The sequence below is a fragment of the Condylura cristata genome, unplaced genomic scaffold, assembly GCF_000260355.1.
Source record: "Condylura cristata isolate star-nosed mole 26May11 unplaced genomic scaffold, ConCri1.0 scaffold00016, whole genome shotgun sequence".
NCBI lineage: Eukaryota > Metazoa > Chordata > Mammalia > Eulipotyphla > Talpidae > Condylura > Condylura cristata.
This window is the reverse complement of record NW_004567117.1, coordinates 29,813,952-29,840,590: the sequence shown is the minus strand read 5'-3', so window position 1 is coordinate 29,840,590 and position 26,639 is coordinate 29,813,952. Positions and strand designations below refer to the sequence as shown.

The 26,639-nt window shown below is 41.8% G+C and overlaps 1 protein-coding gene and 1 pseudogene across 1 annotated transcript in view; one reads left to right on the top strand and one right to left on the bottom strand.

The window, feature by feature from the left end:
• Positions 1 to 24,417, bottom strand: part of KATNAL2 (katanin p60 subunit A-like 2) — a 60,894-nt gene extending 36,477 nt beyond the window's left edge. Inside the window, exons 1-2 of the mRNA XM_004683883.2 lie at positions 24,345 to 24,417; positions 1,289 to 1,359 (exon numbers count right to left, since the gene is read on the bottom strand). Coding sequence (XP_004683940.2) covers positions 1,289 to 1,359; positions 24,345 to 24,395 — 122 coding nt within the window. The 5' untranslated portion in view covers positions 24,396 to 24,417. The remainder of the gene's footprint in view (positions 1 to 1,288; positions 1,360 to 24,344) is intronic.
• On the top strand, positions 14,628 to 16,835 carry LOC101636051 (annotated as a pseudogene).
• Positions 24,418 to 26,639: the final 2,222 nt, after the last annotated feature.

Genomic DNA, 26,639 nt, shown 5'->3' with positions numbered 1-26,639 from the left:
TGCGGCTGCCTCTAACCCCAAAACTAGGGTCACTTGATTCTCCAGCTCAATTCTGCTTTCACTCCTTCCCCTACCCCCCTAGAGGGGGCTGGGTTAACTGGAGGAAGAGATGGCTTCAACCTTTTGGGAAAATACCAGCAGCTGTTTGATTTGTTGTGCTTGAAGAAGTTTCCATCTTGACACCACTGACAGTTGGGGCCATTTCACTCTGGTGTAGGGGGCTATGCAGTGCTTGAAAGTATTTTGCATCATTCCCTCTACTCACTAGCTGCCAGGGTGATAGTCAAAAAGGCTCCAGATATCCCTAGATGCTCCCCAGAGGCAAAATCACCCCACTTGAAAACCACTGCCTTTAACACAAACCTTTCTAAGCCCTAACCCTAAAACCTGACGATATTCTTCCTGGCTGACACGTGAAAAGAAAGGAGACTCTGAAGTCAGTGGCCTCAGTCACCTTATGGGTCAGCTTTCTTGTGCTCATATACCAACCTACCTACCGGCAGCCTTGATTGCAGGTGCCTGTGTGATTTTAAATGAGGCAGGTGGCCAAACTCAAGTGCGTCCCAATGTCCTCCCCCACCAGTTACAGAATAGATATTGCGCGTGTCAAAGAGTTGAGCGTAGGTCGTTCAGGGGAGTCCGATACCTTTTTTTTTGAGGGAAGGAAAATTGAGGAGTGTTACCTCTGTGTACAGAGCCAGCAGTGGGGCTCTGGAAACCTCGCCTGAAGGCCTGCACAGTCCTCACCTGTGCGATCTTCGCCTGCGCTGTCTTCAGACCTGAGAGGAGTCTCGTGAGCAAGGTAACTTTGCTAGTCAAAAGTTTTCAAATGCAGCAGCTCTCTAGGTAAGTGAAGCAGTAGGACAATGTGTCTGGGTTGCCGGGGAGGTGAGGCAGGGCGATGGAAGCAGGGACATGTGGAGCAACAAAACTTCCATACCACGCCATGATGGCGCAAGGCAACACGGCGAACTTGCCAAAACTCGGAGAACTAGGGAACACCCACAGTGAGCCCTGATGTGAACTGTGGGCCGAGTGAGCGACACGGTGTCAACATCACTGAGGCCTCCATGGGGACAAATGGGCCACACCAAAGACAGGTGTTAAGGGGGGAGGGGTTGCTGGAAGGGGGAGGGTGACTAGGTTTACGGGAACTCTGCTCCATTCTTTTGTAAATGTAAAAGTGCTCTGAAAAATATAAAGTCTAGTCATTGTTTTTAACACTGTGTCTGGAAAAGTGGAGAGAAAGTCAGGAGTCAGCTCTGTCGATATTTGTAAGGTAACTTACCCTTCCTGTGTTAAATAATGCAAAATCAAAATGAGAAGGTTTTTTCGTCGTGCTTCTGTTCTCATCTCGCACTGTGAAGAGAGAGGAACATTTAGACCGGCCAGCAACACTCCTTTTGCAGCAGTAAACCCTTGACAGTGAAAGTAACCTGTCAAAACCAGGAAGCATGGCTTAGAGGCTAGAAGGCAGTTTGACACCTGCAAGAGTGTACACAGTTGTTTTCGGTTGTTACATTCTTTTTAGAGCTGCCTGCTGGATTGTAAACTGAAGGTACAACGATTGAAGCCAGGGTTTCAGTTTACTAACTCCTTACTGCCGAGCTCATTGGTCTCTTATACTCACAACGAAACACATACGCACCCACCTACTCTTGGACCAGATTTAGGAAAGTGATGGTAAACTCTTGTTGAGTCAGAAGTCAATTCTGACATCACAAGTAACTGATAGCGTAGCTCAGACTCAGAGGCCCACCCAGCCCTAGCACAAATGTGGGGATGAGCTCCTCTCAGCCATTAAGGGGTGACTGCACAGTCAAGCATTTAGAATATTCACCGAGAGCATAAGAGAAAAAAGAAAAATTCCTGCCTAACAACAGCCTTCCTTATTTAAACCGGATGAACCTGTTAATGCATCACATGTAGCTACCTGGTATCTCCCATCCTCCTGAAATGCACTCACAGAATACTCAACATTCCATAACACCTCCCTTCTTTGAAAATAACTTACTTACCATCTTTATCAAAGGAAAATGCAGGTGAAAAGGCCCCGAGTGACCCAAATTATACCATAAAATCTATGCACAAGGTACATGCTTATAACACATAAAACCTCTATTCACCTAGAACTTTCTCCAATATTAATGTTGTAGTAAAATCAAAGCATTAAACAACATTTCAACTATGTTTCAGTAACACAGTCACTTAAAAATCAAATAGTTCTATGCATTTTTTAAGTTGTCTTTTTAAAATTGTGGTCATATGTACATGATACCAAATTTACCAGTTTACCCATTTTCACACCTCAAATTCCTTAGGTAAAGTGTCAGTGACACTCCTCCTGCCCACCCCACCCCCCATCTTCCCTGAAGCCCGCAGCATCTCCCCCCACTGGAGACTGCAGGCTCTCAGGCCTCTTTTGGGTGCACACCAAGGGATCTCCTTTTGACACTTGCCTGCACTGGGCCCCTGCAAATGGAGTGTTGTCCTTTCTGGGTCACTGCTGGCTTAGTGCACACCTCCTCTTGGGGAAAGGCACACGGAGTGTGGAAACGTGGCTGAGAATTTGAACGCCTGACCATGTCCTTGTTCTATTTTAAACTTCAAGGTTTTATTTCCAAAGGAAAATACAACCCACCCAAATAAATAAGAGTTTTAAAAAACTGGGCCCTCCCTGGTGGTGCAGTGGCCCTTGCCACATGTGTCCCCACTTTCCCTTCCCCACCCCACTCCCTGCCAAGCCCCAAACTTTTAGGATCTTACTTGTAACTCAGAGTTCTAACTTTATACAGCTTCCATTATGTGGGTCTTTTTCCCTTCACTGTGCTGACTGTTCCCAGCATGGACATCCCCATGATTCCATTTTTGCACAGTTTCTTTTATGATCTCTTGTTTGCCTTTCAGTATAATGTATCTAGGACATTATATTAGTTTCAGGTATGCAACGTAATGAATGAATGTTTGTTTATACTGCGAAATGAGCATCACATATTGTGAACATCTGTCACCATTCACATTTACTTTTTTTTTTATGATGAGAATTTTTAAGCTTAGCCTCTTAGCAACTTTCCAGTATGCTAATAGTATTACTTACTGTAATCACCATGCCATGCATGACATCCCCAGGGCTTTTTTATTCTGTAAACTAGAAGTTTGTACCTCAGTTTAAGGACTTAGACACTAACTATCCAGTGATTCCATAAAACCTTCATTTAAACTACCAGCCTGCAGTTTCTGGGTAGACTCAACTACCAATTTTCTAGTTTCTGGGTAGACTCAGCTTCTAGGGGTGCTCTCAAATGACTTTCAAGGCATCCTAAAAAAGGAAGTATCATTAAAGATTTCTTCATGTCTCTCATTGTGCCTGGTATAGTGCAGACATTTCATGATAGTTCCACTAGGTAATTTTTTTTTTTTTTAAACTGCATGTCATGAATTCAACTGAAGGGGCAAAATGAGACATTGGGTTTTTTTTTAAACAACTACTTTTGATGGAGGGATAGTTGATTTACAGCACTGTATATAATTTAAGGTTCACACTTCCTCAGATGTATGTTACCACCCCACGCCCACCACCAAGGCACCCATAGTCCTCTGCCATAGTCCAGTGTGTCCCCATCCTCTCTGGTTGCCTCAGTTCTACAGTCAGATTTCCAGGACCTAGCTTGGTTTTGTCCGTTCCTTCATTTGGTTTCTTTATATTCCACAATCAGTGACAGCACCCAGGATTTGTGTTTCTCCTTGTGACTTACTTCGCTTGGCCAGTTCCTTCCGTATTGTCACCAACATCAAGATTTCACCTTTTTGTCTTTCTGGTAGCATATCCCATGGTGACGATATACATTTCTTAGCCCACTCCTCTGTCTTGGGCATTGAGGTTGTCTCTGTAACCTTGCTACTGTAAATACATGTGCTGACCGTGCAGCCTAGCTTCGTGCAATAGAATGATCACAGACAAGAGGAAGCTTTTGTTGTATTCACAGGCCTGCTGGCTCCCAGACAGAACTGTCACAGTAAATAAGTTTGAAAGCTGGTAGCCAAAAGGAGATTATCCGGACTCTGTGCCCAGCCCACTCACACTATGCCCGGAGTTCACTCATGTTTCTGGAGGTTTTGCACCACTCGCGGTGAAGACTGAAGGTTTTGTAACTGGTGGAAAGTACAATGATGGTCAAAGTCTTTCGTCTTTGTTTTCTGGCTTTGCTATTATTGTCAGGCTTCTTGTTGGTTGGATTTGGTTGGGCTTGTTTGTTTTTGTTTGGGTTTGGTTGGTTTGTGGTAATTTGATTTGCCTCGCCTATAATGCCATCTAGTGTCTTAAGAGGAAAAAAAATACTTGTGAAATTTAGGTAGTTCCGTTATTGCATAATAAAGATGAACACTATCAAAAAATCACTCTAAATCAAGGTTGCAAAATAAAAATATAGCCACAAATTAAACCAGCAGAAATAAGATCGATTGGGATTTGTTTCTAAATGTGCACAATTCTCAAATGTATGCTTGGGGTTTGGTTCAGAATTTTAGGAGTCTAGAAGGTGCCTGCAGAGTTTAGAGATTTTCTCAGAAGCCCACAAAATGTTGGGAGCAGAACTTAGGTCTTCTGCCCCCCACCACACACCCCACATACCACACACAAGCTCTTGCCTCCCTCAACTCTCCCCTTATCTTGCCCCCTCCTCACCAGCTTCCACTCCCACCCCTGGACATTTCACTTCCAACCAGAGAGAAGCTACTATTTTAATTTGCCAAAAACAAATCTGTGATCCAAATTTGCCAAAAAGCAAACAACTGTGGTTTCCCATTTTTCTTAGTGGACTTAACTGAGAAACAAATGGTGTCATTAACAATTCCTCAAACCTAATACCCCACTTTAGTCACCATTTCAAAAGACCTCCTTGGAAAGATTAGACACCCTGCAGCAGCAGGAGTCACGTGTCTCACAGGAGAGCCGCCTTTTAATTTCCGAATAGGCACAGCGCTGGTGTAAGGCAGGCTAGTCCATGCCATATACCTTTAGGAACTAAAGGTCTGGGATTACTGAATCCCCAAAGCAATGCACACACCAGAGAGGCTGCCCAGGACACCGCTGAGTGATATTTCCGGCGATTTCCACGATCCTTGGATGTCGAGGCTCCACTGCAGTGTCCTGGACATCACGTGGGGGCAAAGCCTGGCAGCGCTTTCTCTATTGTGGGGTCCACGCCCCGTCAGGGTCAGTGGTGGCTTCCCACTGCTGTGCTCTGTCTCTGTGTCCTGGGGTCTCCCCACACTTCACTCCGGAAGCATGCGCTTCTTCCCGATCTGAACATGCACTGATGCAAAGTCCTCTTTGGATTAGGACGCTGAGAAATAGAGCTCCGGCTTTTCCCCTGCTCCTCAGTGCCGCATGTACCCTCTTCACTGAGTTTGGCTCAGAGCTCTGAATTTCCTCAGTGAGGGTCTGTGCAGGACCAGGAAACTCAGGAACAGAAAAAAAATCTCGGGAGAGAACTTTTTTTTTTTTTAGAACAGTTTATTTTTACATCATTTTGTATATTTTTATTTTTTCCATCTCAATTGTAATCCCCGCGGGTTTCCCATCACCAAGTCACCTGTGTGCCATCACCATAATCCCGTGCACTTCCCTCCCCACCCCCCACCCCGTTTTTGATCCCATTCCCCACTCCACCTCCACAAAATGTCTCTGGTATATGGCTGTTCATTTATTTTTGTTATTTTCTCGCCTGGTCCATTATACTCCTGCTATGAGTGAAACCATCTGGTATTTTTCTTTCTCTTTCTGGCTTATCTCACTAAGCATGATCTTTTCCAGCTCCATCCAAGTTGCTGCAAAAGGCATGTGTTTCTCTTTTTTGGTTGCTGAGTAATATTCCATTGTATATATGTACCACATCTTTTTTATCCAGTCATCTTCTTTTGGGCATTTGGGCTGCTTCCATGTTTTTCCAATTGTAAATAAAGCAGCAATAAACATGGGGGTGCAGGTATCTTTTATAGTCAGTGCTGGGTCATAGGGAAGCTCCATGTTTAGCAGTTTGAGGAACCTCCAAACAGTTTTCCATAGTGGTTGTACTAGTTTGCATTCCCACCAGCAGTGCAGGAGAGTTCTGTTTTCTCCACATCCTTGCCAACATTCGTTGTTGCTAGTTGTTTGAAGATGTGCCATTCTTGGGAGAGAACTTTTAAAGGAGTGTAAAAGAATAACGGTGAAGGGATGATTTGGGAGAACAGAGAAATAAGGGATGTGACTGTTTAGGAGTGCAATTAAGGGAGAGTGAAAATGTTCCCAAACTATCGTGATGAGGGTTGCCTAGCTGTAAGTATGCCAAAAGTCACTGAGTTGCACACCTTAAGTGAATGACACTATATGAATTCATCTCCATAATGCTGTTTTCAAATGCAAAAAAAAAAAAAAAGACTGAGATAAATGTAAATTAAATGTAAATAATTCAGGTAGGTTTTTTTTTTTTTTTGCCCTGATATATACAATTAATGGTCTGATTGAAAATAGAAATAATTTCATGCAATATTTTAACATTATTCAAAGTGAATAATAGGAAGGGTGGCAGCTTCTCACCTAGGTCCCTGTGAGTGTTGCTCCCTGCCCTGAGGGCACAGCTGGCAGGTCTTGCACAGTGACACTTGCTTGTTCTGATAAATGGGCTAGAACAAGCTTGCTGTGGCAGTGTGACACCGGATACACTAACCAGACAGAAAAGAAAACACAAGATCCTCTGAGTAGACCTTTCTCTTTATACCTTTTTCTTTTCTTTTCTAAAAAAAGATTTATTTATTTATGCACACAAGAACTGGGGTATGGGCCAGTGGTGCAGGGGGTGGGGGTGGTGAGAGGATTCACCATAGACAGAGTGGAGAGCAAAACAGTCAGAGTGACTGAAATAACTGCTGAGGGGGCAGTGGGCGAGATAGGAGAGGCCTGCCACACCATGTGGGTCAGTCCCTGGCTGGGGATCAAGCTCGTGCTGCAGCTCTTTAACACCTTGAGCCACCAGGGAAGACCCTATACTTTTTTTTTTTTTTTTTGGCTTTATTATAAGAAGCAATGCACATAAAAGTGAAGAAACCATCTTAAGTATAGTTAATATTTCTTCAATTCATTGGGACAAAAGTAAACTTCTCAAAAGATTTTAATGTAAACAGATGTTGTGGTTTTGATAATATCCGGAGTTGGAAGGTACTCAGATACAATTGGTGGAATTGTAAACTGGTACAAATTTTTTTTTGCAGAACAAATTCACAAAATCCATTAAAATGAAAAATGCACATACTGACTGACCCAGCATATATATTACTGGAGAGCAATTGTACTGCTTTATAGAAACACTCGCTCTATGCACAATGATTAATGTTTGTATTTGCAAGCAATTAGACATAGCCTGAATGTCCACCAGTGGTTAAGTGAATCACAGTACACCCTTACTATGAAATGCTATGCACCGAGGAAAACAATGGCTTGGATCCATATATATTAACAAGGAATGATTTTGAAGACAATGTGTTTTCTCCCCATCTACTCATGCCCACCTTCAGATTACTGTGTCACTTGGAGAAAGTTTAAATTAAAAAGTAATATTTAAATCTGACAAGTAAAACCTCAACTAGTACAAAAATTTGAAAACAAAGTTCCTCTCTTCACTTTACCAACCATTGTTAATGTATTATTATACGATGGTTCTGAAGGAGGGTACAGACACATCAACATATATATGCAAAAACTTCAAAAATTTTTAAAAAATTGAATATACTTTTTGGACTCCTGGCTTTTCTATTTAATAATGTATCTTGAAGATTGCTCCACATGAGCGCATGCAGATCTACCTAATTTTAAGATACGCTGTCAAGCAAAAACTTGCAGAAAAAGCCTAAATACCTAGTTTTCTCCGGGTAAAGGAACCGGCTGGAAGCACAGCATCTGAAAGTTTAGTCTATACTCCTGTTATTGTTTAAAGTTAATACTTTGGTAAGTAAAAAGCAAACAAATGCATTGGCCTGGGTTCACATGTTCACAGATCAGAAAATCACTAAAGCAAGAAATTCCATTACCACGTTGGTAGATGGGCGACATCAGGGCTCCCAGTTCCAGCCTCCATAGGTGTGCAGGGGCAGGCTGGCCCGGGGGATGGGGGGGTTTGACGCTGATGTGGCCTCAGGTGTTCTCATTCTCTAGTGTCCTAATGAGTCACCCAAAGGCACTCCTCTGTACCTTACTTGCCCTCTCCAGACGCCCCTGGGCACTCCTCCCCCCACCCCTTATCCACACAAACCCCACAAAGGTTGCAAAACCTAAGGGTTTCATTGCCCAATAGCCAGAGCAGGGACTCTGGATTTCCCGAAACGAGCTAGATCATGGGTCAGAATTATCTCCTTCAAATTCCTTTTAGGCTCCTTGGAGAGTCTTTCAAACAGTGAACCAATGACCAAGTGAACTCAAGCTTGAGCAGGATGAACAAGAAGGCAAAACTCTAATTCATGGGGGAGAGGAACCTCCAGGTTCTAAACTGATCCAACCAATGTTGACTATATTTTTCAAAGTCTATCAGAGAGGCTTGTGCAGAGTTTTGATTATAGTCCTGCAATACAGTCACTGTCCCAGCTCCAGTCAAGAGCTTTTCTAGGATTTCTAGAATCACAAAGTTTGGCAAATAGTCCCCACCTCGATGGCAGATGATGGCAGTCGAGGACACCTTTGGTTCAGCAATTTGGAATTCTGTTTGGTAATGAGTCTGCTCCACACATGGTTTACTTAGTACACAGATTGTGAAACAGCTTGTACTTGGAATCTCCGGGCCCTGAAATAATGATTTGACTTTTTCTTTGAGATGAGATTGATGGAAGTGCAGAATTTAGTAAGAATAGAAAAGAGAGATAAGGAGACCCTATTCAAATATCTAGTGTTGAATATTTAAGATGCACTGTTACTTGAAACCCAGAATGTGCTCTTATAAATCTGTTAATTAAAGGTGTAAAGCTTGCCAGATCTATAACCTCTTTCTACTCATGCCATTCAAGTTAACACAAAATTTGTCTTCTGAATTTAAAATCTAAGAATGGCTCACCAACAAGTGGTCAATTTAAACTGTGAAAGATGGTATGCCCTTGAAATGGACACAATTAGATGCTCAATTAATTTCTGTCTACCAAAGCAAAGAGGCCCAGAAGTGAACCTCTCATCGAGGTGTCTCATTTGTCTTTGCTTCAGTAACCTGGCTGTTTTCTTCTTCCTTCATTTCCTTTGTGGGCTATTGTGCAACAACAATGCCTCCATTATCAGATTCAAAATTGAATCCTATGATGCTGTAGCCTGAGGAAAAGGAAGCATTGAATATCATTCCTAGTTTTAGACCCGAAGATATTTAGGAAATGTTACTGTATATACACCACATGCAACATTAGTGCTTTTAATTTCTTTTTTACGGGTGCAATGGAGATTAATTTGCATGAGCTCATTTCAATTTCTGTAATAAGATCTGGATTTTACATTAAGCTTTCCATCTCAAAAACAAACAGTTAAAAAGGACACATTTCTTCTTTCAAATGTTTTTATTATAGTTCTATTTTACAGTCCCTGCATCTAATATTCACTTAAAAGCTTGAATATACATACCCAACGGTTCTAATTTGCTTTTTATTTGTTTCCTGATTACCTCCTGTTTCTACCAGGAAACTTCCTAAGTTTCAAAATGCTGTGTAACCTGACAAAGCACTGAAACTATCAAAAGGAAAGTCTGCAGACCCAGGGAAGGCACTTATACTATTTAACATACTGTCAGAACTGGTCAGTTGAGCTGAGAACACAGTGTTCCTAAGAGAGGCATGTGTTTTCAATGAGTATGAACTATGGTATTATATTTAATTCATGCTCCTACAGATAATAGATCCACGGGACGCAAAGGTCAATGCCATCTGGACAAGTTATGTCACATGCGTTATGTGACATTGTAGTATTGCCTATGGGGTCAATCATTTTTTTAATCCACCACTGGTTTAAGGACAATGACCCCATATTAAATGCAGAACAGTCTCACTTTACACAGTTGTTGAGAACACACATCCTTCAACTCCTCCTTCCCTATGAAGTAAATTAAAGGGTGTAACTTAAATCCCATTAAGTCTTTAGAACTAACTTCCAGTTGGGTGTAAAAAAAGAAGGTGACAGATTTAGAACGCAGACAGATTTAGAAAGGGAGATGTCCTGCAAAATAATTGGTATGGTTTCATGAACAAGTCAGTGTCACTGAGAATTTGAGAAGATAAGTAAAATAAAAAGAGAGAAGATGGGAGGTGGGGAGCAGCTGTGCTAATTCAAAGAGACTTAAAAAAATAAATAACCAGAGATCCTGAATTAACCCTGGTTCAGGAAACAGCTGGTTAAAGAACAGTATTTGGAATAACCTTTTGTTTTGAGAAAACATACCTATAGATGTGCATGAAGGTGCATAAAGACACATACAGGAATGATCTAGAAGGATATATGTATACACACTAAAGTTTGCCCTTAGTTATCACCTTAGTATACCTGGGCTGTGGGAGTGTGGTGATTTTTATTTTATTTATCTGATTTGTTACCTATCATTTATTTAAACTTGATTTATGTAAGTAATGCAATTCATTTGCATGATAGATATATGTAAGTAATCACTGCCAATTCAATTCATACCACTGAGAATACAGAAAATAGTAACTCAGGAATTCTTACATAAAGTTGTAAGGTTTGGGGTATCTCTAACACTTTGAATGAAGGGGGAAATGTAAACTAATCAATAGTAATGTTGACTATTGCAGAAAATTGAGGGAAAAGATGAACAACAGCTCAGTAATGTACAGAATTTAATATAAATTCTTGTATTTAAGCATCTAACTATAAAAAACATAGGAAGAACCACCACGGAGGCTTGCCTGATTGGACAGGAGAACATGGCAGGTGTGTTTGTGAGAGCTGCTAGGATCTAATTAGATCTGATCTGGTCAAGGGATGAATGATCAGTATTGGCAATTTAAGTTAAGACCACTTATTTATCTATAGTTTGTTTATTTTAGCAATAGTGTTTCAGCAACAACTACCAAATCTGCTACCCATTGCAATGTTTTTGTCCACAAATGAGTATGAATGAGTATTTTGGAAAAGGCATAATCAGTGCTAACCAGAGGAGGCATTTCTTCTAACTAGTTTCCAACTTCTCTGGCATGTCTAGTGATAACCATCACCTGGAAGAGGACAGGAAATGGGGGCAGGGGAGGACGAAATACAGGGGGAAGCAGTCCTAAAATGAGTTTGGTGCTGCATTTACTACATCCTAAGTGGTATTACATGGATTTAAGAGGATTAGAAAACTGGCTGAATTCACCAAGCAAATCTCTTCAGTAAACAACTGAAGTTAATCTCCATATTCACACTGTTGTTCTCTACCAATTACTCTGGATAACCACCTGGATAGATTGGATTTGACATGTGAGAGAAAGCTATTTGCCAACAGAGACCTGTGATGCCCAGCAGTTATCATCTTCTACCACTGAGGTGGTTTTACTTCTTAGAAATTTTAAGGGGCCACATACTTAAGAATCCCAGTTGTGAGGAGCTCTGTAAGCCTACGAACTAGTTGAAGTAATGAAAAATCAATTAACTGGGGGGATATTCAGAATATGAGGCACTGTTAAAAAAAATTGTTTTAAACAGTTAAATGGCTCCTCTCTGCCCTTAACTGGTTGATATTCTTGCCAGCATTAGAAACATAAGAATGCATGTTTCTGTATGGCAGCATCTGTATTTTTTAATTGATTAGTTTTCGTCAAGGTAAAATTTGTTTACAATACTATGACTTGGGGGTATTAGTTCACATCTCTTTAGATGATGTTACCACACCACACCCACATTCAAAGCATCCATTTCTTTACCAGCATCCATCGGGCCCCTTCTCCATTCACTCCCCACTGCCCACCCTCCCACTCTGACAGCCTCAATTCTACTGTCAGATTCCTAGATTTCCTCTTGTTTCAGTTTTGTCTTCTTCTTTTTTTTTTTAAAGATTTTTTTTTTTATTTACGCATCGAAGAACTGGGGTGTAGGCCAGAGGTGGGAGGGCATGAGAGGATTCATTAAAGACAGAATGGGGAGCAGAACAGGCAGGTCTACGAGACACACTGCTGAAGGGAACAGTAAGTGAGACAAGAGAGGTCTGCTGTGTCCTAGGTGGGTCAGCTCCCTGGGTGGGGATCAAACTCAGGCCATCCTGGCTATACCACTGAGACAACCCCTATGCCATCTGGGAGGCATTTTTTCCCTTTATATTCCATACATGAGTGAACTCATATGGTATTTGTATTCTTCCTTGTAATTTATTTCATTTAGTACAATCCTTTTTAGTCCAACTCCTATTGGACAATGTTTATCATTTCATAAGGGAGATGTAGGTTAAGATGGCAATGAGAAATCATCTCATACCCATCAGAATGGTAAATGAACAAACAATAACAACAACAAAAATCAAATGCTGGAGAGGTTACAGAGAAAGAGGCAATGTACCTCATGGTGGGAATATAAACTGATACAACTATTTTGGAAAGTGACCTGGACTTAACTTAAATAAACTATTATGGAAATACCATATGACCCAGCAATTCCACTTCTGGGCATCTTTTCAGACTGTGAAATCATCAGCTCAAAAAACTATATGGTCTAGAATGTTTATTGCAGTACCATTTATAATAACTAGGAAATATGAAAGTAACATAAATGTGATCAAGAAGATGTAGTATATCCACACTATGGAATACTATTCAGTCATAAATAAAGACAAAATGTTGCCATTTACAGCAAAATGGAGGGAATTTGAGGGAATTATGTGTAGTCAAGCAAGTCAGAATCACAAAAAAGAAATATTGGAAATTTACATAATAGACAATTTGGCAAGGTAAAATACTTCTAAAAACTAGAGGCCATTAATAAACAAAGTGAGGTTTCCGAGGTGAAGCATGACGGTGAGGAAGAAAAGGTCAAAGGCTATGGAAATAACCCACGTTCCCAACAGCAGATGAATGGATTAGGAAGATGTGGTATAGAAACAATGGAATACTACTCAGCTATAAATAAAAGATGAGCTCTTGGATTTAAGTTAAATCCAAGTCACTTTCCAAAATAGTTGTATCAGTTTATATTCCCACCATGAGGTACATTGCCTCTTTCTCTGTATCCTCTCCAGCATTTGATTTTTGTTGTTGTTATTGTTTGTTCATTTACCATTCTGATGGGTATGAGATGATTTCTCATTGCCATCTTAACCTACATCTCCCTTATTAAATGATAAACATTGTTCCATGTATCCATTGGTCTTCTAGATACTTTCCTTGCCAGATTGTTTAGTTCTGCTTACCATTTATTAATTGGGTTGTTCATTTTTAATTGCTGGGTTTAGTTTTTATTTATCTTGAATATTAATCCCTTGTCATTTGTGTAATGTAAATATTTTCTTTTATTCAGTAGGATTTTTTTAGTTTACTGAAATTTTCTTTTGTTAAGTTTTTTATATGATTTATTTATTTATGCATACAAGAACTGGGGTACAGACAAGAGGTGGGGATGAGAAGATTCTCCAGAGACAGAGTAGGGAGCAGAACAGGCAGATGGACTGAAACACACTGCTGGGCGGAGCAGCAAGCCAAGTAGGAGAGGTCTGCTGTGCCATGTGGGTCACCTCCCTGGCCAAGGATGGAACTCATGCTGCAGTGGCTGCAGATAGCTTCATAATGCTGTGCTTTAACCCTGTGTACCACCGGGGAGGCCCTTTGTTGTATAAGTTTTTAAATTTGAAGTAAATCCAATTGTTTCATTTGTTTTTATTTCCCTTGCCATAGGGGCCCATATATTGTTCTTTTTAATAGTAATACTTTCGATAATAAACTCAGTCCTTTTAGATAAAGGTAAGTGCCTTCAGGGACACCTGAGGTGTTTTAGACAAATATAACTGATGTTCAGGTCTGTGATGTGTAGAACAAATGAACGTGCTTTCACTCCAAAATAATATTTGATGCCTACTTCCGACTCTATTCTGGGTGCTGATCATACACAGGTTATTACTGCCCTCACAGGAGTGAAACTATGACTTTAGACAAGCCTCTGTCTCTGGGCTTCTATCCCTCGGGGTGCACTCAACACCAGACCCAAACTACTTAAATTCAAATTCCCGCTTCACCTTTCCTGTCCGATTCCTTTGACCTCAGTTCCCTCGTTCTTAAAATAGGGCTTAATACAACTCTTTTTGAGTGGAATTGGGCTCATCAGTGGCAGGTGCAGCTCTAGGGTGGTGAGCACGGAAGTAGTTCAGTGGACCACCTGCAGGACCACCCTGTGGGGTCAGTAGGGTGTGGCTCTCAGCCATGCGCGGGGGACAGAGGGATCAGGGCTATATAAGGCAGGGCTTGGCGCGCAGGGCCTCTTTCGCTCTCCGACTGCACTCCGCAGTAGTCCCTCCAGTGGGTGGCTCCACTCTGCCCCCCTGGCAGGCTGCCGCATGCCCAGACCACGTTGTCCCACACGCGCGCGCACCCGGAACCTGCCTCACAGTCACCCACCATAGGAGGCCGAGCAGCCTGCGAGCTGAGCCCCGACCATGGCGGAAGGGTGGCTGCGCTATGAGGTGGAGAAGTTGCAGTTGCGGCTGGCCAACAACCCCGACCCGAGGAAGCTGCGGAAAGGTCTGAAGAAACTCTCGGTCTTGCCAGTCACCACAACCGTTCTGAGGAGGACCGGGGTTGGGCAGACTGTAGGTCGGCTGAGCACACACGAGCACGTCGGCAGTCTGGCCAGAGACTTGGTGGCCAAGTGGAACAGGCTGGTTCCTCTGGAAGGGAACGCTGCGCCTGATGCAAAGGCCTTGGAGAAGCGCGATTCCCGAAAGCGCCCCGGGGGTGCGGGTCTGAAGGAGGAAGAGGAGGGAGGCCACGAAGAAAACTGCCAGGTCTCCAGCAGCCGACCAGATGGTCCTGATCACCGACAGAAAAAACACAAAACACTCTCAGAGAGGCCACACCAGGGGGCCCACAGAATCTTTCCGGTTTATTCTTTAGATTCGGAATCTTCTGGTTGCGGACTTTCTCTTCCAAATACCACAGGTCCTCTGCAGATGTCCCCGGATGACGATGATGGCTGCCCCAGTGAAACCCACGATGCATGGCAGAGGCCTGGGGAAGGCCACCCCCAGGCATCTAGTGACAGACAGCGGCTCCGCCAAGAATGTCACCACCACGCACAGCAGGAGAAAGGGGCCGTGACTCTAAGCAAGGGACACGAATCTCCCCTCAGGGTCACATGCGCAGTGGGTGCCCAGGGAAGCGAGAAGCCCTCTGCGCCCACCAACCGGAAGTCGTCCCAATACTTCTCCAGAGAAGAGGCCAGGCCTTGCTCCCAGGGGAGCGCCCAGGCGAGCCCGCCCTCTAGGGGCGTCCTGAGAGAGAAGGAAAAAACAGGCGGCAGCACGCAGAAGTCTTCTCCCGCCTCAGAGACTATTTCAAGCAGCGGCTTTAAAAAACAGAAGAGCAGCAACTCAGAGGACATGAAATCCAACAAAAACAAACAGAGTTTGTACAGTTCACACACAGGAATGGGGGCAGGAGACCAGTTGCTCAAGGTTAAGGAAGTTTCTAACAACCTAAAGGCTCAAGAGAAACTAAAATCTTTTAACTTGGCTAAAGAGTCAGTGAGCTCACACCCTGAAGTCAGGAAGGCAGACACTGATGATAACTTTGAGCAGCCCACCATGTCTTTTGAGTCATACCTCAACTATGACCAGCCCAAGAAGAAAAAGAAAAGGACTATGAAAACATCCACAATTTCACTTGAAGATAGGGGACTGAAAAAAATTTCTAAAAACACTAGTGAACACTTGAACTTGGGTGAGGAATTGCCTGAGGTGACTGAAATCAAGTCAGAGAAACTGCAGCCAACTGGGGCCCATTTGGCCAACCTGGACAAGGTTCCTGGTGGGGCCTCACCAATCCTGCCTGACCTCCCATTATCCAGGCTACCGGCTAATTACCTTCCTGCTTTTGAACTGATAACCTTCCTACCGGAGCAAAATGTACTGTCTACCCCCCACAAAGAGGAAGAAGCTGGATTTACTGGATACAGAATGAATTCTAAGATGCAGGTGTTTTCTGGTTCCAAGACCGCCTGTCTTCCCCATATGATGACCTTGCGGGAGCAGTGCATCCGGGTACTTAAAAATAACATCAATTCGATCTTTGAAGTGGGAAATGTTCCTTACTTTGTTCTTGAACCTGTTTTGGAGAGCTGTACCCCTGATCAGCTGTATCGAATAGAAAAATACAATCATGTGCTGGTTGAAGAAACAGATAAATTATGGAAAATTCACTGTAACCAAAAATTTAAGAAAGAAATGCCCACAGAGCACGAATCGTGGCGGGAGATGTACCTTCGGCTCCAGGAAGCCCAAGAGCAAAGGCTGCAAGTACTAACAATGAACATCCGATCAGCACATGCCAATAAACCCAAGGGTCGACAAACAAAGATGCTCTGTTTCAACTCCATGAACAACCCGCCTTCTGATATTTCAAAGGAGCAGAAATCTGAAATAGGAGCAGCTGTTCCAGAAAAAGTCAAGATCAAGCCTGCCAGCTACCCTACAGGAAACAGTGCTACCCCCTCCAGCAGTGACAGTGGCTGCAGCATTGAGCCCACCTCAGGCACCAGCAGTTCCCAGTGGGTGCAGGTTGCCAGCAGCAAGAAGCCTGTAAAGAAAACTGCACCACTAATGGCTAAGTCAATTAAAGACTTCAAGAACAGATTCTTCCGAAGGTAAACTGAGGACTTGGAGATGGAATCTGGGGGGAGGAATACAAAGGCAGTGGGTGGGAAGTTAGGGAGTAAGACTTACTCCCTAAGACTTCCAAAAAGACCAGTCTTTTGCTCTGTGGGACTTTTGGGACTCTGGATCCTGTAGCTTTGAATTGTTGAACTTATAAATTGCCATCTGCCAAGTGGCTGCCTCCCTGCCTAGAGAACGTTTCCAGAAGTCTGAGGAAGAAAAGCCGCAGTTTCACTGAGGATTTTAAAATCAATTATACTTTTGTTGTCAGCTTGCCTCTTTGTTAACAATGACATCCTTTTAATGAATATTATCCCCAGATTGCATTTGTATTAATAGATAAGTAAATAAAAGCACTTGACATGGGTTTGTTTGCTTTCTCTCAGTGTAACTAAGGCCTTGTTGAACATTAAACCCAGAAACCATTAATTAAAAAGACTACATAAAAAATGCTAAAGAAAAACAAGGTCAGAAGACTAATAAACTGGGATGGATATTAGTAACTTACTTGACACTGAAAATTCTCTGTAATGATTACCCACAAATCAACTTAAAAAGGACCATACTTTTCTAGAAAAATGGGAAAAACAGGGAAAAATGGCTCATAGGAAACACAAATAACTTAAGTATGTGAATATATGATCACTCTTATAAAATGCAAATAAAAAGCCTATGATACAATTTTCACTTGTCAGGTGAGCAAAGTTCAAAAGATTAATAGCCTGCCATGTTGGATCAGATTATCATATGTTACTAGATTTATTAGTGGATACAACTTCTATGAAAGTTAGTAAGCAAGTGTTAAATATATATTCTTTGTTAGAGCTATAGTACTTTCAGGATGAGAACAAATATATAAATGAATTATGGCCAGAACAACATAGGCTCAGGAAGTCAAACCACAACCTCTCCAGCAAGCATTCCAGAAAACCACACTATAAATTAATAATTAAATCACAACCCCTGTAGCAACTGGCCCAGATTGGTCAGGATTTGATTAACAATTGCCACTCTCTCCAGGTTCCAAGTCTGGACCAACCAGAGAAACCCAAGTAAGCTCTCCAAATCAATCACACAAACTATCCTGCTACTAGTTAGCCCACCTCCAGAATTCCCAAGTCAACAACTTCCAAACAAAAAATACCTGAAGCCTTTTTCTTTCCCACTTTAAAGTTTTCCCATTCTCCTGCCTGCCTTTGATTTTCCGCCTCCTGCAGTGTGGTGGCTGATTCCCTTACCACACAAGGTGTCAATTAATAGCTTCTGTTTGTTCTCACATGGGTAGTTTTCATTCATTTGTACAATAATCTTATTTTACAGGTACACGTATGTCAATTACATACATCTACAAACTGTTTGCTACAGCAGTTTTTATACTAAGATTTTATCTTATAGATTTGCCTGTGTGTGTTCACTGATACGTAGACATGACCATGCATTTGAAGCCAAGGACATCTGCTAACCTCTAAAAGGCTAAGATGGTAACTAATGTACTCAACAACCTCAGGAGCTACAGGAGCAGAAGTTGGAATCCAGAACCTACCAAGAAGGGAGAACTGAGTAAATATAGGAAGGGATTTCTTCCAGGAATAAGAATAAAGAAGTTAAGCCACTCAAGCTCGGTTTTCCATTTCCTATGTGGCCCAGAAAAAAATAACTCTGGAATATTGGATTGTGATGTTCCTGGAGTGTTAGTACATACAAACCCTCCCCTCTTCCATACCCATATTCTTCACCCTCTCCTAACCCCAGCACAGGAGTAATAAAGCTAAATCACCTAGTCAGGAAGGTAACATCGACCTTTCATTTCAATTCATGTTTGAAAATAAATATCAGCTACTCTGAGCTGCACATAAATGAGATACATAAGGATTAATGACAATTGAAATCTATCTACTTGAGATATTACAACGCCCAGACACAGATTTTAACAACAGTATTTAAATGAATACAATTTACAGTAGTATTTAAAAATAAAATAGTAATAACTTTAATACAAATGTTTAAGAATTTTGTTGTGGGCTAAATTCTGTCCCCCTTCCCAAAATCACATCCTAAAATCCTGACGCTGAAAACCTCTGAATATGTGGAGATGGGGCCTTTAGGGGATGATTACATTAAAATCATTAGCATGGGTCTTAATCCACTCTGACTGGTGTCCAAAGAAGAGGAAATTTGGACACAGCCACCAGGGGTGCCAGTGGAAAAACCTTCAGAGGGTCCCTCAAGTCAGCTGTTTGCAAGGCGAAGGGGAGAGGCCTCAGAAGAAACCAAATCTGCCAACTCCTTGATCTTGATTTCTAGCCTCCGTAACTGTGAAAAAATATTTATTGTTTCAGCCACCCAATCTGTGGAGTTTTGTTATGGCTGCCCTAGGAAACTAATACAAACTTCTTTGTCGAAAATGATTGCATAGCTAAAGCTGGCTGGCCAAAAAGCACATATGATCTTGTGGACTTGCAATTGGCCTTTGAAGTCTAGGCGCTGGGAGGTGCAGACTGAAGAGCAGTTGTATAAACCTGTGGGATCTGAAGCCATCACTTGGTGGAGAGTGCCAGAATTAAGTTTGATTGTAGGAGACCCACTGTGTTGCTGGGGACTGCCTGGCGGGAGCAAAGCTCCACACTGGTGACCAGAGCGCATGTTCTCAACAAAGGTAAAGACACAAAACAGGGAAGACACACGCACACAGGGCTTTTCCCTGCACAGGAACATAAAACAACTTTTCGCTCATCGGAAAACTCTTTGTAGAGAGGCTCCACTTATGGAAATTTGCAGCCAGGAGTTCTATTGGTAACGATAGCAACAATTCAGCAGAAAAATTCGTGAACGTTCTACTCTGCAATACACCGCCAGTGATGTTCAGGGGGGCATTGTCATCCCAACAGTCTCTGTGTTAATAAGGACTCTATCCTAGTCAGAAATGAAAGCCCTTTCAAATCCAAGATATGTGCCTTCCACAGGAAAAAAGACTCCATTGCATACTCTGTCCCAATGCAGCATTATGGAGCAATTTGTGTCGTCCCCTCACCTGTAGTCCTCGTTCACCCCAGTCTAACCTCCAGAGTCTTCCCAAATTCCGGCTGTCTCTCCACCTCAGCAACACTGCTCTCCTCTGCCTCTGCACTCCCTCCCTTGCGGTCCTGGGTATGGCTTCTCTCAAGACACTGCCCTGTGCCTGAAAACGGTGGCTGCACAGCCTCAGTCCAGTCTCCTTAGCTGCAAAAAGCAGAAGTCTGGTACCAGTTTCTTTATCTCAGTTGAAAGCAGAAAAGAAGATGAACTTTCTTAGTGTTTACAACACTAAGATTTATACATTTTCCATTTAAAAAATGAAGCCTTCCACTTGAGGGGAGAAACCCCATATTGTGAAAAAATAAGGATGTTTAAAAAATAAATAAAAATAAAACTTAGGGGCCTTCCCTGGTGGTGCAAGGGGTTAAAGCGTAGCACTAACCATAGCCACTGCACCATGAATTCAATCCCCAGCCAGGGAGGTGACCCATATGGGTGGCAGATCTCTCCTGACCCACAGCTGCTCCCCTTAGCAGTGTATTTCAGTAGATCCGCCAGTTCTGCTCCCCTCTGTGTCTCTAGTGAATCCTCTCCCCACCGCACCTCTGGCCTGCTCTTGTATGCATAAATAATTAAATCTTAAAAAAAAAAAGCTCAATAAATGTTAATTTACAAAAAGAAAGAAATTTTGTGTTGTTTTATCTTCTTCATCTGTGTATTTTATTTTCTTCCTTTTTGTCTAATATTTGATTTCTGTCCTTAGATGTAATCCCCACGTATCTCCCACAACCACAGCATCAAGAACCATCACCACAGTCCCTTGTGCTCATCCCTCCCCTGTTCTGACCCGACATCCTTTAATTTCCTCCTGACCTTTTGTTTGGCTACCCTCTATTCCTCCTATAAGTAAAACCATCTAATATTTTAAAAGAAAAAATATTTAAGATTTATTTATTTATGCATACAAGAACTGGGGTATAAGCCAGAGGTGCTGGGGTGAGAGGATTCACCAAAGACAGAGACGGGAGCAGAACAGGCAGATCTATTGACATGCACTGCTAAGGGGAGCAGAAGGCGGGTCAGGAGAGGTCTGCCACACATGTGGGTCACCTCCCTGGCCAGGGATCGAACTCGTGGTGCAATGGCTGCAGATAGCTTCACAGTGCTGAGCTTTAACCTGCTGCACTAACAGGGAGGGCCCAAAATAATGATTTTGGCAAAACATAAAATATAAGTTCATATCTGTATATTCTCGTATTCTTGTGGTTTAAAAAAAGAAGCCTCCATGAACAGCACTGTGACACTAGTGAGCTGTTCCAGTCCCAGGTTCTCAAGTCACTCTCCCTTTCTGGATCCAGGGACAAGACTGTGGTTGAAGAGCAGCCACAGTTTTTAAAAAGATGCCCACAAGGCTGCGGCCGTGGTCAGCAGCGAAGTGGTTAATCTTCCTTGGGCAAGAGCAGAGCACTTAAAACATAAGAGTTACTTAAAATTCAGCTTAGCTTTATTGTGATTTAGAGTTTGTTTAATTAGTATTTAGAAGTACACATTGTTTATAGCTATTGGTATTTCAATAGATGCTTAAATGTTTGAACATTTAAAGTTTAATAAGCCTTAGTCTTTGAAGAAAAACATTGGTGTAATTAAATTTTCAATTAGTCTGATTTTTTTTTTAGGGGCTCTTGCAATTAATAAAAGCTAAGGCACTTAACAACACACATTTTAAAACCTAGTCAACTCATTAATTGGCTAACACGTATAGTGGATATTTTTAATAAAGAAGTTTCATTTAAGCAAAGTAACAACTTTCAAAAAGTACATAGAATAACACATGAGATTAAGTAACAGTAACCTATTTCAAGATCATTTTATGTGTACACATGAATATAGAGATCAATTATGGCCTGCCAAAAACCATCCTTGTGCATTGTACCAATTATTCTTGTATTTAATTACATGGTCAAATTAAAAACACGGAAGCAATGGCTCCTCAGAGCTTCCTTACCCTTAGCACATCTTAGAGGATCTTACATTCAAGTTGTAAAAAAGCAAGTGGCAGAGGTTTACAAATTGGAAAAAATCTTATTTTAATTAAACACTAAATTTAAAATTAAGTAGAAAAAATTTCTCCACTCCCAGGTTTTTGCTACCCCAGGAGCACCACCAACATCAATGTATGACATGGAGTTGGGGATACACACCCCATCCTACAACAGAATCTGAATTGTCAAAACATCCCAGGTATTCAATTTGTAAAGACAGAGAAGCTTGGTAAAGGCATGGTCAGTTTATTAGTCAGAAAAGACGTTTGCCAATGTCCTTGCCTTCAAGGAGCATAAAGTCTACTGGTGGTGAGCAGGAAGGGACCAACAAAGAAATAGTCAGTTATAACAACCTGATGTGTGAGGTCTACTCATTGCATCAAGCAGGGCACTTTATCAAGTGTGGGAAGCAGGCTGACCAAGAGCAGCACACTCAAACCCTAAAAAACAAGAACACACACACACACATACACACATTCTACTGTGTTCACTGCAGCATTATTTATAATAGCTAGGACATGGAAGAGCCTTAAATGTCCATCAGCAGGTGGCTGAATCAAGATGTGATATAGCCATACTAGGGAATACTATACAGCCATAAGGAAAGATTAAATACAGTCATTTTAAACAAAATGGAAGGAATTTGACAGAATCACATGCAGTAAAGCAAGCCAGGATGATAAAACAAATACTGGACATTTACAGATGATTCCATAAACACAAAAACCTGTGGACATCAATAAACACTGTGAGGGTTCCAGGATTCAGAGGGAGATAGGAGGCACTCTCTCTAAGAGAGAGTGGGGAGGAAAAACACTGAAAAAATATATATAATAGTATATTTGCTTTGAAGCTTAAATAAATTTTAAAGACTACTAAATTTAATAAACACATGTATGACAAACTTGACTATAAAATAGGTTTTTCCTTTAGCTATCAATCATATATTCATTGATTGTTTTATATTTATGTCTATGAAATCATTACCCAGGAGACTGATAAAGTAGACATTGCATTATCAGAATAACCCTTGCAGTTATTAAAAACTGCTTAAAGTTTACATATACATTCTGACTGATTAAATTCAAAGCAAAAAGGGAAGAAGGGACCCTCAGTGATCTAAAATAAAACCTTTGGTGCATTAAAATGACATCCATTTGTATAGTAAAATCTCCACCCAAGGAAGCATTGAGGCACCATTTTGTGTAAACATGCAATCCATGCAGAAGTATGATGTGATCATGAATTTACCTTGCACTTGCACAACCAAGATTCCAGACATTCCACCCCATTCCCTGTCCTTTACAAATACCAATTGTCCTATACAAATCCTTTAGAAAGGAGAAAGTACTTTGAGAATCATCTGTCTCCTTACTTAGTTCAAGTAATGAAACTCTTTACTACCGTCAACTGCTGGGTCTGATGAACTGAAGCTCCTTGAGTTCACTTAACAAATTTACATCTAGGTCAGTGGTTTTCCAACCTGGAATGTGTGCTCACCATGCAAGTTTCTAGACCCATCCCAGACAGTTTCTGATTCAATGAAGTCTTGGTGAGCTCCAGAAATTTGCTTTATGAAAAGTCAACCCAAAGCTTTTGAGGCATGTTGTCCAGGCTCACATTGGAGTGGGTAAAAATACAACCCAGTAGCAACGGCAAGTATAGCCACATCTTTCCAGAAGTCGGAGAGAAATCGAGGGGTTGATAAAGGGAATTGTAAATTCAAAAAGAGGGCTTTTTAAAAAATTTATTAATTTGAATTATGAGGTTTTTGACCCTAAAGAGGTGGTTCATAACCTTGGCTACACATTGCAATCACCTGTTGAGACTTTAAAAAATACTGATGCAAGATCCAGCTCAAACAAGCAAATCAGACTCTCTGAAAGTGGGGTCCACCTATCTTTATTTTAGTCTATTTTCTTTTTCCTAAAAGATAGCTTTTATTTCTCCAATGTCTGGCACATAGTATGTCCTTCCTTAATTCAGGTTCATTGTGAAAACACCGACCAGTCAGCAGATAACACAGACAACCGGAAATCACAGTATGTATTACAGAGAATGTAATCTTCCCGGGAAAAGGATTCTAGTCCAATTACCTTTCTTTCAAATGGGGAACTGAAGCCCGAGAGCGAAATTACATTTCTAAGGTCAGGCTAATTAGGCTAAGAACCAGTATTTTAACTCCCAGATCTGAGATTCCAGCCTCAAAACAGCCCATTCTGACGTCTTCCCAAATTCGCTCAAACTGACGCACCCTCCCCGCATGCATCCCTCCAGACCAGCCTGGGAATGGACCGGCCCGGGAAGGGTGCTCAGGACCCTCATTGCGCTTGCGCCGCTCGGCGAGGCTCTGTCGCCGGAGCAACCCCAGACGCGCGAATCGGCCTGCAGCTGCGAGGTGAGAGGAGTTCCCTATACAATTCTTTCTTGTATACGCTTTTCTTACCGCTTCCCGCGCCTGGTGCGTGACTTTGAGGGTCTGGTAGGAAAGCTCCATCAGACACAGAATTAGGGCCGAAGAGAAGGAGCCAGTTTCTAGGCTGACCGGTACATCTCAGGAAGGTAGCTCCTGGAAACCTGACGCTTAACCAGCCCGCCCCTCTCCGGATTGGCCAGAGCCTACACAGGTCAGCCAATCTCTGGGCATAGATGAATTCCTTATCATGCCAATCAATGTTAAAAATAAGCATGTCTTGTCCAGAGCGTTTGCGTGGCACTGGCCAATCAAAAGACCAAGAGGGGATGATTGGCCCGTCTGGAGGCGGGATTGCGTATTGTTTTGATTCTCCGAATTCTTTTAAAATGCAATTTAACGGACCCTCAGATACCGTTACATTTGTCCTTGATTCAGGCAGTTCAGGTCTTTGTGACCCCACGCTTATAACCCCAAGCCTGAGACACAGACTTTGCTCTGGTTTGACTTTGAAAGAACATACTGTACTCTCTTTTGCATTATTTCCAAATGTAATCTGTCTTTTAGAGAATCTCCTCCACATCCCCACTGACTTCCAAAGTTTTCTAATCACAGTAAAAAATACATTTTGTTCATACTAATCTTTGACAAGAAGGTCGAAATACCCAATGGAGAAAGGGTTGTCGTCTCAATAAATAGTGTTGGAAAGATTGGATATTAACACGCAAAAAATGGAACTGGTTCCCTACCTAACACCGTTTTTAAAAAAAAAAAAATTAGCGTCAAATTGATTAATAATTTAAATAAAATATCTGAAACTTGGCCCTCCCTGGTGATGCACAGAACTATGAAACTATCGCCTCCACTGTAGCACGTGCTCACTCCCCATCCCTGGCCAGGGCGCTGACGCACATGGCTCCACAGACCTCTCCTGACCTGCCTGCTGCTCCCCTCAGCAGTGTATTTCAGTCAGTCTACCTGTTCTGCTCCCTAATCTGTCTCTGGTGAATCTTTTCACCCCCCTACCTCTGGCCTGTACCCCAGTCTGTATGCATAAATACATTTAAAAAAAAAAAAAAAACAAGAGGAAATCTTTGACCCTCTCCATAGGGAACCATGGTATTAAACATCTGGCAGTTCCGGTTTTCCTCTCCCTCCTGAGTGTCCCCTAATACAGGTGACCTGTGCCCACTTCACATCATGATGTGATTTGACTTTAGCTTGCAAACCAATAGACACCAGTTGGCAGGCAGACGTTGCACTTTGCTGGCTGCATCTGCCTGCCCAGGCCACAGAGACAGCAGGGAATGCCAAGACATGAGGTGAGGGGTAGGTCTTGTGGCACTGGAAGGACCAGTTTCTTCACTGTATCAATGTTTTGCTTCCTAAACTGTTATTACCGTCTGTGACAAAAAATGTTCAGGTTGACTGAATTAATTCCGTCTTGCTGAAAAGTAACTGAACTTTTAACTTAAAAAAACCAAAATTTTACTAACTGGCCAGACCCCAGTTCCAGCGGGGCATGACCTTTTCTAAGAACTGTGCAAAGAGAATTACTTTTTCTTTATCTTCCCTCCAGAGTTACCAAAGCCACTAAAAGTCAATGAACTGCAAAAAAACTGAATTTACAACAATGCAAGTTTTTGCAGTGCTGCTATTCTTGTCCACATCGTTTCCTTTTAAATCCTCTTAAACAAAGACCCAAGTGGAACCCAAGTTGAAATGATACTCCCTGCTTTGCAAGTCTAAGACACACCTTCCCCCCTAAATAAATACTATTATTTTATTTTTGTCTGTTCATATTCTTTCAACACCACAGAAAAAAGACAAATATCTTTTTCTTAATAATATTTTATTGTTCTCTTCTTTTATAAAATAATCCTTACATAAATGATTGGCAAATCAATAAAATTTGAAAAACAAGTCATTAAAGTTTCTTATCTTGCGTTTTAAAACATTGCTTAAATTATTACCAAAGGAGCAAAATTGTGTCTGGTGTGCACATTAATGTTTCCAAGTAAGTCATTCGATGTTTATGAAACAGCTGAAGCTTACCATTTATTGCTCAAGCACATTATTTCCTAAAGTCTTGAAAAATAGTCTGTTCCATTGGAGAAAACAAGTTATTCTAGTTCTTTCTGTTACAGCAAGGATGTCTTATAGGCAAATTCTATGTGATTTTTAATCATAGACCTTTTGTTTTATTGATTACTCTTTTCAAATTCTACATCAATTCCTTTTCCTCCCCTCCATTTACCACTCCCCAAGAAAGGACACTGGAATTCTGTAGTGTAACCTCACTTAAGCCAGACCATCTTCAGCAAAGCT